Below are 19,995 nucleotides of genomic sequence, written 5' to 3' on the forward strand. Positions count from 1 at the left end.
CAACAAAGGTTAAAAAAAAAAAAAAGAAAGGAATTTATTGATTGAATATGCTAGCTTTGGCAATGTATATAGCAGATGTATTGTGTTCAACAGAAAAGGAAATGCATTTCTGGTTTTATTTCTCCAGTGTTGAAGTACTTGCTGACTCTAGCTTTGGCAGGGTGGGATCCCCAAGCATCGCCTGCTGAGGACCTCCTCCAGAGACGTCCAGAACTCCCCTCCACCAAGCGTAGTAGTCGCTGGCAGCATCCCTGAGCCACTGAGTCTCGAGGATGCTGCTGCTGCCTGTTAAGCTTGGCAAAAGGGACCCTCGGCCACCTTCAGAGGAAGCTCTCAGCTGACCTAGCTTGAAGGTCCTCATCAGCTGGAGTATTTATATATTATTAGTAAGATTATATTGTGTGTATATGAAAAATGAATGAAAGAAATTGCATTACAATTAGTGCTATTATTAGGGGGGCAGGGTCTGGGCAGAGCTTGGTTAGGGGAACTTGGTTGATATTTCTTAGACTTAGGGGGTACTTGGCTTAAAGAAGTTGAGAAACAACACACATATATTGATTTATTCAATTTTTTAGCCCATCCTCCCAAAGGAGCTCAGAATGGGTTACAAATCTCTATCTGGCCCGGTGGGCTCTCGGTCTATTTAATGTACCTGGGGCAATGGGAGGGATTAATGACTTGCCCAGGGACACAAGGAGCAGCGTGGGTTTGAACCCACAACCTCAGGGTGCTGAGGCTGTAGCTGTAACTATTACGCCACACTGATGGATGAAAGAAGAGACGAGGGAAGTATCATCTAAGGCAGGCTGTGAAAAGCCTCTGGGCCCCTGCCAAGGGCTGAAAGTGCAGGGAGGTAAAGCCTTCAGCTTTCCTGAAGATTAAGGCTGGATTTAAGCTCAGGATTGCAGTTGGTGGGGGGTATGTGGATGTGCAGTCACTGGACTAAGCAGTCTAAGGGTAAGGAAGGGGAAATAAAATGGGTAAAATTCCACCCTGGTTTTTGATTGAGCTGGAAAATACTGAGTGGAGTGGAAAGGATAGATGTGAATTGCTTGTTCACTCTTTCCAAAAATACTGGGATTAGGGGGCATGCGATGAAGCTACTAAGTAGTAGATTTAAAATAAACCAGAGAAAATATTTCTTCACACAATGTGTAATTAAACTCTGGAATTTGCTGTCAGAAAATGTGGTTAGCTTAGCAGGGTTTAAAAAAGGTTTGGCTAATTTCTTAAAAGAGAAAGGGGAAATCCATTGCTTATTCCTAGGATAAGCAACATAAATCTGTTTTACTACATGGGATCTAGCTAGGTACTCGTGACCTGGGTTGGCCACTGGGCTTGATGGATCTTCAGTCTGTCCCAATATGGCAATTCTTATGTTCTTATGTTAAAAAGGAAAGTGGAAAAAAAAAGCCCACATGAACCAGTTTCACAGCATTGTTCAAGCGCTCTGCATGTGATTGCAGGAAACCTGAACACAGCATCTGCAGAGACCTTGAGCTGAAAAGGACTGGTTTGTGTGGGCTGAACTGGATGAATGTACTTCTGCAGTTACGTATCTGTGTGCATAGCTGGTGTCTGAAAGATGCCTTGCTGAGCTGGGGAAGCCACTTCAGAGCGCCACCGAAGCACCTAGACAAAAAGACTGCATCGCCATTTCTAATTCAAATAAAGGGAACAGATGAAATCTTTCACACCCTATGTTTCCCTGTCAAGCAACCACAGTCCATTGAGAGCGAACGCACATCAAGCTCTTTAATAGGGTACATTGCAGGTTACAAGAACCGAGTTTATGTAATGTCATGTGTGCCGTTCGGAGGGTAATTTTATAAAGGGGGTGGGCCTTAATTTTAGATAGGTTGGTAAAAATGTGCTTGAGTACTTGTCTCAGCTGTACAAGTGGTGGAAATGATCGCACTTAGGTTGTGAATGAACGCAGGAGGGTTATACTTTTTTTAAAATCCATGTGCATTAATGTACCCTCTGTCCATCTGAATGCCCATCAACAAAGTGCGCGCCCTTGAATGTTTGTGTGTACCTACAGAATAGCGCTAAAGGCTGATCAAGTTTCAGCTTTGGTGCCAAAACCAGCCTGAATCCAATTCAGCCATGTTTCGGTTTCAATTGAATATGCAATTGTTTTGGGCTAAAAACTAAAAAAACATCTCCACCTCTTCCATCCCTCACTGATGAAAAGCACCATCGCTCTCCCATCACCCATATGTCGTACCCAGGCCCAGTGTTCCCTCTAAGCGGGCGGGTGTTGTGAGCAAACTTTTTTCACCGTGAGCCAAAAATATCGGGCGCCAGCAAGTTATGAGCCAACTCGCCCGATTCTCCTCTCGCCGCCCTGCCATCTGCCGTACGCCTCTTCCGATCGTGCGCTGTGACGAGAAACGTGTGCGCTGCGATGTAATATTTTGTGCGCCAGCGCACGCCAGCGCAGCTTAGCGGGAACACTGGTTCAAATGGTTTTATTTATTTCCCCAAATTTATTTTTGTTATACGCATTGAAAATATTTGATATTGCGTTTAAATCAAAATCTCAATAAACTTGAAACGAGTGCCCGTGAGATTGTGGGAGGGTTAAATACTCAAAACTTAGAAGTTTTTGCTACGCCAGCTTTCTGGTATCTTTACATACAGTGGCGTACCTAGCATATGTAACACCCGGGGCCCATCATTTTTTGGCACCCCCCCCCCATCTGTAAGAAAAACATGATTTTTAGTAACAAACCACACGTCACACATGAGTACCTAGGAAAAGGCAGCATCTTACATATTGCAGTGAGCAGTACATCAATACACCCATTGTAAAACTAAACAAGCCAGACCAGCACAGATCAATCCTACACCGTCAATCCTAACAGAAAACCATGTCTTTCGAACACACAGAACACAGAAAACACCTTCGCCTAGTAAGGAATATGTAATCACAAACTAACCCCTCCCTCTTTTACAAAACTGTAGTGTGGATTTTAGCTACGGAGGTAACAGCTCTGATGCTCATAAAATTCTGAGCATCAGAGCTGCTACCACCAAGGCTGGTGCTAAAAACGCTTCACAGTTTTGTAAAAGGGGGGATAAAATAAAAATACATAGACAAAGGTTAAATTGAACCAGCAAGAAGCTGGACTCTGCATACAATGCTTCACAGAAACAGTGACACATGTCTCCTAAAGCAATAAATAAATAGAAATTTTTTTCTACCTTTGTCTTCTGTGGTTTCTCCTTTCCTCATCTTCTTGTAACTCTCTTCCTTCCATCCACTGTCTGCTGTCTCTCTTCCCCTATATGGCATCTTCTCTCCTTCTATGCCCCTTCCAGAAACTGTATGCCTCCCCCTTCCATCTCTCCTTTCACCCCATTGGTCTGGCATCTCTCTCCTCGCCTTCCCTCTCCCACACCTCTCCTCATAGTCTGGTATCTCCCCTTCCCTGATTCTCTGGCATCTCTCTCCTTTCCTTTTCTTCCATCTTTCGCTCCCCCTCCATGCTCTCACATCTCCCCCTTCCTTTTCCCTTAGACTGGCATACCTTCCTCCTACGCTCCAAGCCCTGGCATCTCCTTTAATTCCCTCCCTCATCTTCCTTCTCCCTCCAGCTGGGTACCGCAACACTCTTCCCTGCAGCTCTGCACTTCCCCACAATTGCCATGCTTCGGTTCCTCTTCTTCCTTCCTTCCTCCCCCCCCCCCCGCGGGACCCTGCGGCACCATCAACTCTTACTCCCTCTAATGTCGGCCCTGCAGCTCCAGACTTCCTCACACCTTCTCCCCTCCCCCTTTGGATCGCTATTATTTTAAATGTTATAGCCGCGGAGCTGTATCCATCAGTGGAGATGTCTAACCTCGGCCTGCCCCGGAACTCTTACTGCAGCAGCCGCCCGTCTAGGCAGGAACAGGAAGTCACTGTTGCAGTAAGAGTTCCGGGGCAGGCCGAGGTTAGACATCTCCACTGATGGATACAGCTCCGCGGCTATAACATTTAAAATAATAGCGATCCAAAGGGGGAGGGGAGAAGGTGCGAGGAAGTCTGGAGCTGCAGGGCCGACATTAGAGGGAGTAAGAGTTGATGGTGCCGCAGGGTCCCGCGGGGGGGGGGGGGAGGAAGGAAGGAAGAAGAGGAACCGAAGCATGGCAATTGTGGGGAAGTGCAATCCCCCCAATGCGTCCCCTTACCTTACCGACGCGTGTGTGCGCTGTGAAGAGAAACTTTGCGCTGCGATGTAATATTTTGTGCGCGAGCGCAGGCCAACGCAGCTTAGCGGGAACACTGGTTCAGGCCTACCTTAGAAACTCTAGTGGGGGAAGCCTCTGCTTGCTCTGGAGCGGTAGTGTGGAATATTGGCTAATCCAAGTACTAGGGACTTGGATTAGCCACCGTGAGAATGGGCTACTGGGCTTGATGGACCCTTGGTCTGACCCAGTAAGGCTGTTCTTATGTTCTTATGGTCTAGTCAGGGCAGGAATGATCCTCGGTCACTCCTGCCCAAGTCTGCTCCGCAATCAAAATGGCTGCTTTTGTCCTTCTGCGCAGACGCTCCTGCTCTGACTAGGCCATGAGACCACCAGAGTTTCTAACATAGAACAAGGGAGAGCCTATGGGTGATGGGAGGGCGGTGGGTAGCCTTCTGTTAGAAGGCGTTGGAGGGGACCCACTTTCTGTGAGGGGACCATACTGCCAGGGTTTCGATTTCTGCTTTGGTTTCAGTTGAAACTGAGTGGAGAATTTCAGCCAAGGATTTGGGTTTGGCCAAAATCGAAAAATCTGGTTTCGGCTGCCCTCTAAATAGTGTGTAGCCTGAAAATGGTCATTTGCACGACTCCATATCCTTGCACATGACGCAAATGCCAGCATTCATGAGTGTACGTGCTCTTGATGGAAACGTGTGGTTTGTGACTTACATGAATGGTTTCTGTCCTCTGTTCCTCTCCTTCAGGTTCGCACACTACGGATGCATTTATTTACAGGGATCCAGCTGGTGTGTCTGGCCGTCCTGTGGGCTGTTATGTCCACTGCAGCATCGTTAGCCTTCCCGTTCATCCTGATCCTCACCGTTCCGCTCCGGATGTTCGTGCTGAGTCGCATCTTCACAGACCGTGAGATCAAATGTGTAAGTGGGCGGGCTGCTGAAACGCATCCACTCTTTTCTTTACTGCTCTGCCTCATCTACCATCTGGTCATTCCTGCCTTCTGTCTCCAAAATTCATCCAACTTTGATCATAGGACTGATGGCAACTCAGTTGTGCACTGCCTTCAGGTCCTAGGTCAGGTCTTTTCTTCTCTGGTGGGGGTGAGGGATGCTGAAGAGTCAGTGTTCTCAGCCCCTGTGAGGAGTGAGTTGCAGCCTTTGCGCAACAGCGACACATAGTGGCCAGACTTAGTGCCCATGTTAGCCGTGGTTTGCAAAGGATGGTAGCTGCTGTTTTTCAGCTCAGGAGGGAGATGTAAAAAAGCTTAATGCCAAAAACCCACTGTTCATTGCCAACATTACATTCCCGTATGCTGGCTGTCAGCATTTGTGTCAGCAAAGGCCTATGGGATATTACATTAAACAAATCTGCCCCTGAAAATGTTAGTGCAGACAGGCTGAATGGCTCCTGGCCATTCAATCTAACTAAATGACTTCTAAAAATCCAGTACTTGAGATTAACAAAGTACCCTCGGCATAGTATTGGGGAGAAGCCTGCACAGCCCTGGAATTTCAACAGATGCTTAAGGAAATCAGACAAAGCATGGCTCCAGCTACCTGTTCTTAAAGACAGGGGCTTATTGTCAATTTACAGCCATTGTTTCAAACAGATACCAAATTATGAACAGAAGAAAGATCCTGGAAAATGTGTTAAGATCAGAAGTTAACAACAACAGACACTAGGTTTAGAACAAGACTCAAATCTATAAAGACCACTGCAACACCTTAATCTCCCTTTCTGCCTCTTCAAGCCTATTGTGACTGGGTGCGTCCAAACCAGGCTCAGCAAGTGGCCGTCCCTAGTACACACAAACCTCAGCCGAGCGGTTTTGCGAAGTTCTTTTTTGGTAGCTTGGTGTTGGTATAATAAAGAGGTCCAGCAATAATGGTGCAATTTCTTGGAATACTTTATTGTTCATAAATCAAAAGCAAACTTTCAAACAAGTTTTTCAGGTTTGTATCACCTTGTGTATCATTTCAGTATTCAAAACACAAAATAATTGTCCATTCCAAGCCCACCATCTAAAAATAAAAACGAAAAACTTGTCCAAACTGCAAAGTTTCTTCAGTAAGGCACCAACTCCACTTGGGGTACAGCCAAGTGGCCCACAGAAGGAATCCACTCCTGTGGTTCCCTTAACACAATGGCTGAAAGATTCAACACAACTTCAGCCTTATATTAATCTAGTACACAATCCACTTTTCTCCCAGCTCTCTTAATCATGAAAAGATTAACTTAGCTCCATTCCTTCCATGCTGGGCAAATCTGTTTCTTCTCCCTCCATATTATAAGCAAGATTCTCATCAGCCATCTCACTGTCCTGCCCAAACACAGACTCACCATTCTCATTAGCTTCTATCACACCAACCTCTGCCTGAGCTGGTTGCCAAGAGGTGGCCTGTGGCTTCCCGGTTCTCTGGGCTTGTAACCTGTGGCATGCAGCTTGCTGGGTCTGGGGCTGGCCCTGGAACTGCTTCTGGAGCTGGCTCCCCTGCTTTGGGAAAACTGCTCCTTTTTCTCTCACTGCAGGGAGCTGATTAGTCCTCCTGGAGATAGAAACATAGAAACATACATAGAAGATGACGGCAGAAAAGGGCTACAGCCCATCAAGTCTGCCCACTCTGCTTACCCACCCCCTGTCTATACCCTAATGACCCAATTTCCTTATCTTGACCCTCGTAGGGATCCCACATGGGGATCCCATTTATTCTTAAAGTCTGGCACGCTGTCTGCCTCGATCACCTGCACTGGAAGCTTGTTCCAATGATCAACCACTCTCTCTGTGAAGAAATACTTTCTGGTGTTGCCATGAAATTTTCCGCCCCTGAGTTTGAGCGGGTGCCCTCTTGTGGCCGAGGGTCCCTTGAGAAAGAAAATATCATCTTCCACTTCGACACGTCCCGTGAAGTACTTAAATGTTTCGATCATGTCTCCCCTCTTCCTACGTTCCTCAAGAGTGTAGAGCTGCAATTTGTTCAGTCTCTCTTCGTACGAGAGACCCTTGAGCCCCGAGATCATCCTGGTGGCCGTCCGTTGAACCGATTCAATTATGCGCACATCTTTACTGTAATGTGGCCTCCAGAATTGCACACAGTACTCCAGATGAGGTCTCACCATGGCCCTGTACAACGGCATTATGACTTCAGGCTTTCAGCTGACGAAACTTCTATTGATACAACCCAATATCTGCCTTGCCTTAGATGAAGCCTTCTCCACTTGATTGGCAGTTTTCATGTCTGCACTGATGATTACTCCTAAATCTCGTTCTGCTGAAGTCCTAGTTAAAGTTTCTCCATTCAAGAAGTACGTTCTGCATGGATTTCCGCTTCCGAGGTGCATGACCTTACATTTCTTAGCATTGAAGCCTAGCTGCCAGGTTGAGGACCAACTTTCCAATGTAAGCAGGTCCTGCGCCATATAATTCTGTAAACTGCATTCACTTACTATATTACATAGTTTGGCGTCATCGGCGAATAGTGTTATTTTACCTTGAAGCCCTTGAGTCAGATCCCCTATGAATATGTTGAAAAGGAGTGGACCCAGGACTGAGCCCTGCGGCACTCCACTGGTCACCTCCGATGTTTTAGAGAGGGTACCATTAACCACCACCCTCTGAAGTCTGCCACTCAGCCAATCATTGACCCATGCAGTTAGTGTCTCTCCTAACCCCATCGATTCCATCTTGCTTAGCAGCCTGCGGTGTGGGACACTGTCAAAAGCTTTACTGAAGTCCAGGTACACGACGTCCAAAGACTCTCCCAAGTCCAACTTTCTTGTTACCCAGTCAAAGAAGCTGATGAGATTGGATTGGCAGGACCTACCCTTGGTGAATCCATGCTGACTGGGATCCCGAAGATTCCCTTCATTCAAGATCGTGTCCAATTTGCTTTTAATTAGTGATATGTTAGGGTAGCCTGCTCTCAGAGAACTTCTCACCTTGCCTAAACCAGTTTGAGCCTATTTGGGTGTAGCCAGTATGTCATTCCTGCTTTTTCCTTTCTCTGGCCCTATGCCTGCTGGGAGATGTAGTCTTTCCCTTTGTTTTCCTATAACCAGATCTGTCTCCTTTAGGCAGGGCTTTAGGAGGTTTCACTGCTGGAAGGCTTGACTTATAAGTATTCCTAGGGACTCTCTTTAGCAGGCTTAGGAATACTTTCAGGGATTTTAACCTCATTCCCCCTTTCTGGCAAGACTTCCTCGTTAGGAATAGGGGCAGCCCTGTGACACTATACACTCACCATTCATTTAGACAGGACATACTATAGAAATAAACACACAGAAGCAGCTTTAAATCTAACTGTATACTCTGTATTTGCAAAAGTGTGTGGCGCAGTGGTTAAAGCTCCAGCCTCAGCACCCTGGAGTTGTGGGTTCAAACCCACGCTGCTCCTTGTGACCCTGGGCAAGTCACTTAATCCCCCCCTTGCCCCAGGTACATTAGCCCAGTGGGACAAACAGGGGAAAATGCTTAAGTATCTGAATAAATTCATGTAAACCGTACTGAGCTCTCTTGGGAGAACAGTATAGAAAATTAAATAAATATACTTTCTGTGCATCACCTGGCTTTTGTCTCATTCTACTTCCCGCTGCCTCTTGAGGGCTGAACTTAGGACCTGAAAGAGAACCTCCCCCCTCCACAAAACCCCAAAAGATTACCTTCATCATCTTCCTTCAATCTCTCCCATATCTGCTCTGGTTTCTTATTCACTCCAACCCTGAAATGTCTTTAAAAGCAAATCTTGCACCTACCCAATACAACGAGAACCAAGCTGACAGCATTATAAATGGTCCTTCATCAAAATACATAACCCCACTCGCCAACCAATCCTGCATCTTCCAATTGTGGGGAAGATGTTGAAGCTTTACACTATATTTCATTACATTAGTGATTTCTATTCCGCCATTACCTTGCCGTTCAAGGCGGATTACACAAGAGTTGTCGAGAACTTAAGGAGCAACATGTTGGGTAATAAGCAACATTTTAGATTAGATATGGGTGGAGTGTGTGGTAGGTGGAGTTAGGGAAGGTGGTCTACCAATGAAAATGGTGGAGAGCAGAGTAGACTGTTTAATGCAGCCCTTACTGCGCATTAATTGCTGTGTTGCAAAGCTAACACAGTTTGCCAAATATCTGTCACATTGGCAAAATCAACAAGAAAAAGCTCTATCCCACAAAGAACGCTTGGATCCTTGCAAGACCAACAATAACTGGCAACTCTTAAAATCAGTGTCAGACAGTTGGACTGATGCGAAGGGCAATCGTAGGTAGAGGCTTGAAGGACTGGATGTATTTAGATATATATTCAGCTTTCTACACCATTCTCCCAAGGTTACATGAATTTCTTCAGATACTCAAGCCTTTTTCCCTGTCTGTCCCAGTGGGCTCACAATCTGCCTATTGTACCTGGGGCAACTGGGGGATTAAGTCGGTGGGGAACTAGTGTTGGGCGAAGGGATCCCACCTGAGCAGAGGAATTCACCAATTGGATCTTGTTTACTGGCATCACTTGCTGTTAACTCACTGGTTCAACTTTTCTGAAGCCTCCAGGCCCAGGAGTCAGTTTAAAAAATAACTCCCTACATGTAAGAGGGTTCCCTATACTGGGAGGATGATTCTAAATCTACAAAGGCTCCCAAGCTTAGGGGGGTCACATCGAAGAGCAGGAGGGCATCCCAGGCTGAGTGAGGCAGTTTTTGGGGTCATATTTAGGGGTGGTAGAGCAGCCCAGGCTAGCTGAAGCAGTTCTAGGGGCTAGTAGGTTTCCCCATGTTGAACGAGATGGCTAAGGAGGTTCTAGGCTGGGCAGGTACTTGTACGCCATGTGTTCTAGGGTTAAGGTTGCTTTCTGACTGGACTAGCTTCGAGCTAGTTTTCGACTCATCCGTTCTGTTGAATGATTTCAGGTTTTAATATCTTCCCTTTTATTTCATTCCTGCAGCTAGATGCCAATGAAGCCCAGCCCGTCTTTGATGAACAGGAGGGTGTGGATGAGTATGACGAGATGCCCATGCCTGTGTAAGGTGCCTTATGGACAAGCTGTACGTGGTGCAACCCTTTGCGCCGTCCACGGGAAAGAAGCTCAGAGTTATGCATCTCTGTCTTGCTGTGCTACCATCTGCACTGCGCACTGGAAAAGGTCGCTGCCGCCACCATCCCCTCCCGCCCCCCCCTAAAAAAAACAGAAGAGAGACTGGATCTCACTGTTAACCCTGACTCTCCTCTTGCCTCTCTGACTGGGAAGTAAAAACGGGCAAGACATGAGGGTTTTTGGGTCTGGAAGATTGGCGCAGGGCTAGTTTGCCCCTGCCAGGGTGTAGAGGGGATTGGCTTTGGCAGCAGGACAGCTGTGGTCCTAATCTGCACACCTGCCTTTTTGGCTTCTACACTTCCCTGTTTTCTTCTCAGATTAGTTACCCATTCGTTTTTGAGCTCTAGAGGTATCTTGGAAGAGTTGTGGACAGGGCTTGAATACCCCCCAAATGATTGAAACCTATGTTAGTATTTCAGACCCTCAAGAGGCTTTTCATAGCCTCCCATCCCTCAGACCTACAAATGGTTGGCCTCTTGCAGACACAGCAGTGTTGTAGTTGTAGAGAACCTCGTGATGATTTCAATGCTTTAATCTTGCTTGTTATCAGAGAAGCAGCAATCAAACAATCAGGTATTTCTATAAAGCTCTTCTATTTTATTTAAAGAAATAATTGAAACGTACTAGTGTCAATAAATGTAGATTTGATATTTTCTTGTCCCGTGTTTAATTTTTGGGGCAGGGGACTCAAAGCTTTACTTTGGGGATTTCTTGCAAAATGGAGCCCGGTTTTAATTCTTCACACACAGAAACCCCCACTGTCAGCACTGAGATATTATAAGGTCCCTATCACAGGCCAAATGGCTGCCATGAACCTGACTGCAAAATCACACAGCTTCTTCGGAACGCATTTCAGTTTCTGATACCACAAATGACCAGCAGCCCTTATCTTCAGACCCCCAATCACCTAATGCAATTTGCTAGTGGCAAACAAAGGAAAATACCTTGAAGCCTATTTATTAAGCTGCACAGAAATGTTGTACCTATTTCATATTAACTGCAAAGGTGCAGAACCCCTGAAGTAACTGTTGTGGGTGTTCCCAGGATTTGGGGCAGTCCCTGCCCTTTTCATACCATCTAATGCAGCGTCTCTCAAACTGTGTGCCATGGCACAGTGGGGTGCCCCATAGAGATTCTGGGTGTGTCACAAGAGAGTCCAGAATTGTACTTTCTTTTTAAAAATTCCCTTCAGACGTACACACTAGAATCGATGCAACAGTCTGTCAATGTTATGCGCATCTGTGTAGGTAAAGAAACAACCGCCCAGACAAGCATCATTCTTTGACGTGGCTGGTCCTTGAAAAATAATGGCAAGCAGTAGTTATCCTAATGAGCAACAAATCAATCAAGGCTTTGTTACTGTTTGGATCTTCTTATCTTTGCGAACTTGGATTTTCAGCTCTGAAATTAACTCCCTCTTCTACATAAGAACATAAGAAGTTGCCTCCACTGGGTCAGACCAGAGGTCCATCGCGCCCAGCAGTCCGCACCTGCGGCGGCCCATCAGGTCCACGATCTGTCAGGTTTTCTTGATTTAGCCCTACATCCCCTTATTTTTCTATCTATATTCTTTCTATACTCTATCTACCTCTAACTGTACCCCTCAATCCCCCTATCCTTCAAGAATCTATCCAATCCCTCTTTGAATCCCCGTAGTGTACTCTGCCTGATCACATCCTCCAGGAGCGTGTTCCATGTGTCCACAACCCGCTGAGTGAAGAAGAACCTCCTGGCGTTTGTTCTAAACCTGTCCCCTTTCAGTTTCTCCGAGTGCCCCCTTGTACTTGTGGTTCCCCGTAGTCTGAAGAATCTTTCCTTGTCTACCTTCTCTATGCCTTTCATGATCTTGAAAGTTTCTATCATGTCTCCTCTAAGTCTCCGCTTCTCCAGGGAGAAGAGCCCCAGCTTGACCAGCCTGTCAGCGTATGAACAGCCTTCCATACCTATGAGCGTCGGGAGCAGCGCGGGCCATTTAGCGCTAGAAACTGCTAGTGCAGTTTCGTAGAAAAGGGGGTAAATCAAAAAAAGAGAACTGCAGATGGTGGATGATGATGTGTGTTTGCTTGTTGACTATCGAGCCATATTTTGAGTTAAAATTAGCCCTCAAAAACCAGCCCATCCATCGCATTGATTAGCAGTTCTATTCTATCTACTTTAGGTTCACCATTGTTAGTTACCCAGACATAGCTTAAAGAAGTTTAAATAAATAACTCTGAAATTTCATTTTTTGTTGGTTTTGCAATTTTATCATTTCAGTTCTAATGTGCCGATTGTTTAATGCAAATCAAAAGAAAGGGAACAAAAAACCCCCATGTTAAAGTGGGGAGTGGGATAGAAGATGTCGACCTCGAGACAAACGAGATTTATTTCTATAAACTCAAAATGAAATACATCTAAAAGTCCTATTATGCAAATATATGTCGGTCCGTGTACCCGGTTTTCAAGCATTGGCTGTGTTTTTCTCAGGAAGTCTTACTTATGTTCCAGGCATTTATTCTTTAAAAGTATATTCCCCCAGAGTGATATCTAGTGGACTGACAACTCCACCCCTGAGGCAGGCCTCCATTAAGGGGCCGAAACACGAACCGTGTCAGGACATCAACTGGATCATTTCACTAGAAGGACATGACATATATTTGCATAATAGAACTTTTTTATTCATGTACTTTTAGATGTATTTCATTTTGAATTTATAGAAATAAATCTTGTTTGTCTCAAAGTTGACATGTTCTATCCCACTCCTCACTTGCTTTCTTCTTTTAGCTGTTTAATGCAGTCATTAGGATGCATTAATCCCTGTGTTGCGAAGGTAAGAGAGATCGCTAAACATGGCCTTTCGTCTGAGTGCGGTAGGAATCTGTCACATTGGCAAACTCCACAGAAAAAAGTTCTGTCCCAAACTTCTTCCCACAAGTAAGAGAAGAGAGATCGACCGTGCAAGACCAGCAATGATTGGCAATCCCTAGCACCAGTGTCATTCACCTCTGTGAGCGAAAGATGAATGTGGTCAGAGTGCAGGAGGGTGACCAGTCACTAGGAAATATTTCTGAGGCCTCAGCTTAGGTATTTGTTTTCAGCAGCCAGGCAACAAAATGAAAACAGTATCGGTAAGAGTTCATAAAGATCTCATGTGACGCTTTTAATATTACAAATGGCAAAAGTTTCAAGAAGTTCTGAAAGGTCACAGAGTGAGTCGAGAAGTTCTAAAATGTACCATGTTTCCCTGAAAATAAGACCTACCTCGAAAATAAGCCCTAGAATGATTTTTGGGGTAGGTCTTAATGTAAGCCCTACCCCAAAAACAAGCCCTAGTTAGATCGCCCATGAAGCCCCTCCCAAATGTCCCCAACACTCATAAGAATAGCCTTACTGGGTCAGACCAATGTTCCATCAAGCCCAGTAGCCCATTCTCAAGGTGGTCAATCCAGGTCACTAGTACCTGGCCAGAACCCAAGGTGTAGCAGTATTCCATGCTACCGATACTCCCCGAATCCATCCCTGGATTCGCCGGCAGCAGCACTCCCCCCCAAATCGCTGCACAGCTGAATCCCGCTGACCCTCCCACCCATCCCCTTGTGCAATATCTTTCCATCTCTCCCTCCCATCCGAACCCCGCCGACCCAACGTGAGACCGACATACCTCCCTCCAACTTCTCTCCCTTTCTGTTCCCTCCCTCCATCCCATTGTCTATCATCTCTCTCCCTCTCCCTGTTTCCAGGCCCATTATTTCTTCTCTTTCACCTCTCTCCCACCCTTAGTCCGGCATATCCCCCTCTCTCTAAACTCCCTTCACCATCTGTGTACTTAAAGAAGAGCTACACCTGAGGGGCCCTGTGTACCAGCATGTTATTCTCTTCACTCTCGTCTAGCTTCCCCCTGGCCTTCCCGGTCTAACTTTAAAAAGAAATTACGGTCCTACACCTCCTCTGATGTAATGTCCTGTTTTGGTATAGGATGGACCACGGCAGAGGGAAAGTGCAGCAGAGGCCGCAAGCAGCCTGTTAGAATCGTTGTAGTGCCTGTAATCCTTTGCAGACTGTAATTACTTTTTAAAGTTAAACCAGGAAGATGCTGGACGAGGGTGAAGACAAGGGGGGAAACATGATAGTCTTTGGGGGCCCCTCTAAAGCCGCAGGGCTAAAGGCAACTGCCCTGTTTGCGCCCTCCTGTAATGCTAGTCCCGGTGGCAGTAGTGCATCTGCGGTCACGTGAGGTCCCCAAAATTTTGGGGGTGCTCAGGCATCTACATTGTTGGTGCCTATGCCCAGAAGGAAATCTGAAGCAATGAGCACTGGAGTGTGGTGTCATAACAGAATGAGTTCTATCTGGAAGGAATGATGAAAACCAAGTTAAAGCTGTGGAACCATCAGCAATATTGGCCAATCTATCAAGCAGAGACAATTTCTTGGCAAGTTTATGGAAGATCAGAGTGAATTCTTTGTCTAGAAAGGCAGGGGTACAGCGAAGCTCTACTGAAATAAAGAGTTTATGAAAGAGAGCTGAAGTGGAGGAATATTTGGAAGTCCTTCTCTATTCTCCATCTCTGTAAATAATACTGTCTTCGTTACAGTCTCCTGAGCTCGCAACCTTGGAATCATCTTCAACTAAGACCTCTCATTTTCTATGCACGTCCAACAAACTGCTAAGGCCTGTTGCTTCTATCTCTACACATCTATGTTACCAAAGGGATAAAAATAAAACCAAACAAGGGGTGGGGAGATGGTGTTTGAATAGTCTTGTTGAGTTCTTTAGTCTCCGTGCAGAAACCCCACGGATGACTATCTTATCTTTAGTTTTGAACAAGTTTTGTACGTGTTCTGACTGTTCTATTTCATTTGTATGTGACTTTGTTAAAATAAAATTTTTTTGGAAAAAACCCCCCAACAAAATATACTTAAAGTGATTGCAAGTAGTGCTCACTAGTGTTTCAAATACATGAAGCAAGCAGAGAGTGTCATAGGGACCATCATTCAATGCTATCAAGAAATGGCTTCAATCTTTGCTTAGAATTTCACAACAACCTTTCAAAAAATACTCTTAAGATAATATCTTCTCATCCCACCTCTTTCACTTCTCATATGCCACAGTCATATCAGCCCACTCGATTTATGCGTTCAAAACAGCAGGCTCTACAGTCCTGAGCTGATGGATCCAACGCTGTTCTTTGGTATTTAATACTTTTCTACATTTTCTTTCTGTGGAAGGATTAAAAGATTTTGTGGAATATTTTAATTCAGTGGATACTCAAATCAAATTAACCCTCACATATCATCAACAGGAGATTGAATTTTTGGATTTGACAGTAATAAAAAATTCAGAGGGTTTTTCTACCACAGTATATAGGAAACCTATCAGAATTGAAATGGAGGGTTATTGATACAATACAAGAGTGGAGGATGGGAGGTAATGTAGAAAAAGTATTAAATACCAAAGAACAACGTTGGATCCATCGGCTCAGGACTGTAGAGCCGACTGGATTGAACGCGGAAATCGAGTGGGCTTCCCTATTTTGATTCCTCCAATAGGGACCGGGCTATCTCAGCTGTTAATTAGGTCAGCATCTTAGGGGTGGATCTTTCCTGCGCCTAATGGGCAAGGGGCGGATAGGTCTACCATTAGTAATTTTTCCCATAAGGAACTGGGGCTTTAGCGGGTTAGGTATATATAATGAGCCCTGAGTACGCCGCCGCCATCTTGCAACAAATAAAAGTATGACAGTGGTAATGCTAGGTGAATGCTAAGAATTAAAAATACCATTCTCAATATTAATATTGATAATAATAGGAGGGGTAAGAGATTGTATTGTATTTAACATTATTTATTATAGAATGGATCCCTGACAAAGCTGAGGTGAAACATGTCGGGTCCAACTGCAAATCACCAAATTGTGAAGAAGCGTGTACTATTATAAGATGAGTAAAATTTAAAAGTCAAAACAAGTGTAGTGATTGAGGACAGAATAGGGAGTAAAGAGTTTATGTGCACTTCAGAAGAGCGGAACTTGGGTGTGATTGTATGTGATGATCTTAAGGTGGCCAAACAGGTTGAAAAGGTGACAGCGAAAGCTAGAAGGATGCTAGGGTGCTTAGGGAGAGGTATGGCCAGTAGGAAAAAAGAGGTATTGATGTTCCTGTATAAGACTCTGGTGAGACCTCATTTAGAATACTGTGTACAATTCTGGAGGTCACACCTTCAAAAAGATATAAAAAGGATGGAGTCGGTCCAGGGGAAGGCTACTAAAATGGTATATGGTCTTCATCATAAGGCGTATGGGGACAGACTTAAAGATCTCAATCTGTATACTTTGGAGGAAAGGCGGGAGAGGGGAGATATGATAGAGAAGTTTAAATACCTACGTAATGTAAATGTGCATGAGTCGAATCTCTTTAATTTGAAAGGAAACTCTGCAATGAGAGGGCATAATAATAATAACTTTATTTTTATATACCGCCATAGTCAAACTGACTTCTAGGCGGTTCACATAGAAAGAAGGCTGGACAATCAGTGAATTACAAAATGCAAGAAGAAGGAAGTTACATCATGAATTGGAGAAACATAGTGAAAGAATACATGAGAGAAGAAAGATGTTACATAATACAACGGGGTTGTAAAGTGAAAAAAAAACAACAAAAAACAACAAAAAACTTAGGTGAACTCATTAAGCAAGGAATTTGTCAAATAGAACGGTTTTAATTGATTTTCGGAATGTGTTGTAGGTTTGCCTGGCTTTATTTATGTGGTTTCCCAGCCAGGATTGCTGTCTGCTTGCTTGGAACATGAAGGTTCTGTCTAGGAAGGATTTGTATTTGCAGCCTGTGATCTTTGGGTATACAAAGATGTTTTTATTTCTGGTTGTACGTGTGGGGTTGTGTAGAGTGAACATAAGAACATAAGAAGTTGCCTCCACCGGGTCAGACCAGAGGTCCATCGCGCCCAGCGGTCTGCACTCGCGGCGGCCCATCAGGTCCATGACCTGTCAAGTGGTTCCTGCCTCATTCTAAAAAACCTATCACTACTTCTATCCGTATCCCTCAATCCCCTTATCCTTCAGGAATTTATCCAAATCTTCTTTGAATCCCTGTAGTGTCTTCTGCCCTATCACAACCTCCGGTAGTGCGTTCCATGTGTCCACCACTCTCTGGGTCAAGAAGAACTTCCTGGCATTGGTTCTAAACCTGTCCCCTTTCAGTTTCTCCGAGTGCCCCCTTGTACTTGTTGTTCCCCACAGTCTGAAGAATCTGTCCCTGTCTACCTTATCTATGTGTTTGCAGGTAGGAAGGTGCTAGGCCCCAGACTTGCTTGAAGCAGATACAAGCAAATTTGAACAGTATTCGCGCCTCCACAGGTAGCCAGTGTAATTTCTTGTAATAGGGGCTAATGTGGTCTTTTTTGCTCAGTCCGAAGATCAAGCGAACTGCAGTGTTTTGCATTAATCTTAATTTTTGTACTGTTTTTTTTGGGATGCCCAGGTAGGCGATGTTGCAGTAATCTAGGGTAGATAGGATCAGCGACTGCACCAGTAATCTGAATGATGTTGTGTCAAAGTATTTTTTAATAGTTCTTAGCTTCCACAGCATGTAAAAGCATTTCTTCACCAGTAGGTTTGTGTGGTCAGTCATGGTTAAGTGAATATCTAGAGTGATGCCCAGTATTTTTATGGTTTTGGCGATTGGATATTCATGGCCGTTTATTTTTAATGATGTTTTCGTTATTTTGTTGTTGGGGCTTGCCAAAAAGCACAGTTACTTACCGTAACAGGTGTTATCCAGGGACAGCAGGCAGATATTCTTGACTGATGGGTGACGGCACCGACGGAGCCCCGGTATGGACAATTTTAGAGTGATTGCACTCTAAGAACTTGGAAAGTTCTAGTAGGCCGCACCGCGCACGCGCGAGTGCCTTCCAGCCCGACGGAGGTGCGCGGCCCCCAGTTAGGATAAGCCAGCTAAGAAGCCAACCCGGGGAGGTGGGTGGGACGCAAGAATATCTGCCTGCTGTCCCTGGATAACACCTGTTACGGTAAGTAACTGTGCTTTATCCCAGGACAAGCAGGCAGCATATTCTTGACTGATGGGTGACCTCCAAGCTAACAAAAAGAGGGATGGAGGGAAGGTTGGCCATTAGGAAAACAAATTTTGCAAAACAGATTGGCCGAAGTGTCCATCCCGTTTGGAGAATGCATCCAGACAATAGTGAGATGTAAAAGTATGAACTGAGGACCAAGTAGCAGCTTTGCAGATTTCCTCAATTGGAGTAGAACGGAGGAAAGCCACAGATGCTGCCATAGCTCGAACTCTATGGGCCGTGACAGAACCTTCCAGTGTCAGTCCGGACTGAGCATAACAGAATGAAATGCACGCTGCAAGCCAATTTGACAACGTACATTTAGAAACAGGACGTCCCAATTTATTCGGATCAAAGGACAGAAAGAGTTGGGGAGATGATCTGTGGGGTTTAGTACGCTCTAAATAGTAAGCTAAAGCCCGCTTACAGTCCAAAGTATGCAGAGCCTGTTCTCCAGAATGAGAGTGAGGTTTCGGAAAGAAGACAGCCAGAACAATGGATTGGTTGAGATGGAATTCAGAGACAACCTTCGGGAGAAACTTTGGATGTGTACGCAGAACCACCTTGTCATGATGAAAAATAGTAAAAGGTGGATCCACAACTAGTGCATGTAGCTCACTGACCCTCCTGGCAGAAGTTAGAGCAATAAGGAAGACCACTTTCCAAGTGAGAAACTTGAAAGGAGTTGTAGCCAAGGGTTCAAACGGAGGCTTCATCAAGGCGGAGAGAACCACATTGAGATCCCAGACTACAGGGGGAGCTTTAAGAGGTGGTTTCACATTGAAAAGACCCCGCATGAATCTGGAAACCAAAGGATGAGCTGAAAGGAGTTTTCCATGAACTGGCTCATGAAAAGCAGCAATAGCACTGAGGTGGACTCGGATGGAAGTAGACTTGAGACCAGAGTCAGACAAAGAAAGAAGGTAATCCAACAAGGTCTCCACTGCAAGGGATGTGGGATCATGATGATGAAGAAGACACCAGGAAGAAAATCGCGTCCATTTCTGATGGTAACATTGTAGAGTGGCCGGTTTCCTGGAGGCAGCTAAAATAGAATGAACGGGCTGAAACAAAAGAGTATCATTCAAAGTCAGCCCGAGAGATACCAAGCTGTCAGGTGCAGAGACTGGAGGTTGGGATGTAGAAGGGTCTGCTGATGTTGTGTAAGCAGAGAAGGAAACAGTGGAAGAAGCATAGGCTCCCTGGAAGTATAGGCTCCCTGAGTTGAAGTAGAAGGGAGAACCAATGTTGCCTGGGCCATCGTGGAGCGATGAGAATCATGGTGGCCTGTTCCCTCTGAAGCTTGAACAAGGTTCGTAACATGAGAGGTAGCGGAGGGAAAGCATACAGGAACAGATTGGACCAGTCCAGGAGAAATGCATCCGCTGCCAGACGGTGAGGAGAGTAGAGTCTGGAGCAGAAGAGGGGCAGCTGGTGATTGTGAGGAGCTGCAAAGAGGTCTATCTGAGGAGTGCCCCACTGAGCGAAGATGGACTGTAGAGTTAAAGGATCGAGAGTCCACTCGTGAGGCTGGAGAATTCTGCTGAGTTTGTCCGCTAGGGAATTCTGTTCTCCCTGAATGTAGATAGCTTTCAGGAATAATTGGTGATCTGTGGCCCAAGCCCAAATCTTCTGGGCTTCCTG

At 45.3% G+C, this 19,995-nt stretch overlaps 1 protein-coding gene across 3 annotated transcripts in view; it reads left to right on the top strand.

Annotated features, from left to right (window-relative positions):
* SLC4A2 (solute carrier family 4 member 2) overlaps nt 1-10,936 on the top strand; it is a 205,222-nt gene extending 194,286 nt beyond the window's left edge. For all 3 annotated transcript variants that reach the window (XM_033932744.1, XM_033932743.1, XM_033932745.1), the window contains 2 exons: nt 4,944-5,117; nt 10,137-10,936. In XM_033932744.1, coding sequence (XP_033788635.1) covers nt 4,944-5,117; nt 10,137-10,217 — 255 coding nt within the window. In that variant the 3' untranslated portion in view covers nt 10,218-10,936. The remainder of the gene's footprint in view (nt 1-4,943; nt 5,118-10,136) is intronic.
* Nucleotides 10,937-19,995: the final 9,059 nt, after the last annotated feature.

The sequence above is a fragment of the Geotrypetes seraphini genome, chromosome 2, assembly GCF_902459505.1.
Source record: "Geotrypetes seraphini chromosome 2, aGeoSer1.1, whole genome shotgun sequence".
Classification (NCBI taxonomy): domain Eukaryota; kingdom Metazoa; phylum Chordata; class Amphibia; order Gymnophiona; family Dermophiidae; genus Geotrypetes; species Geotrypetes seraphini.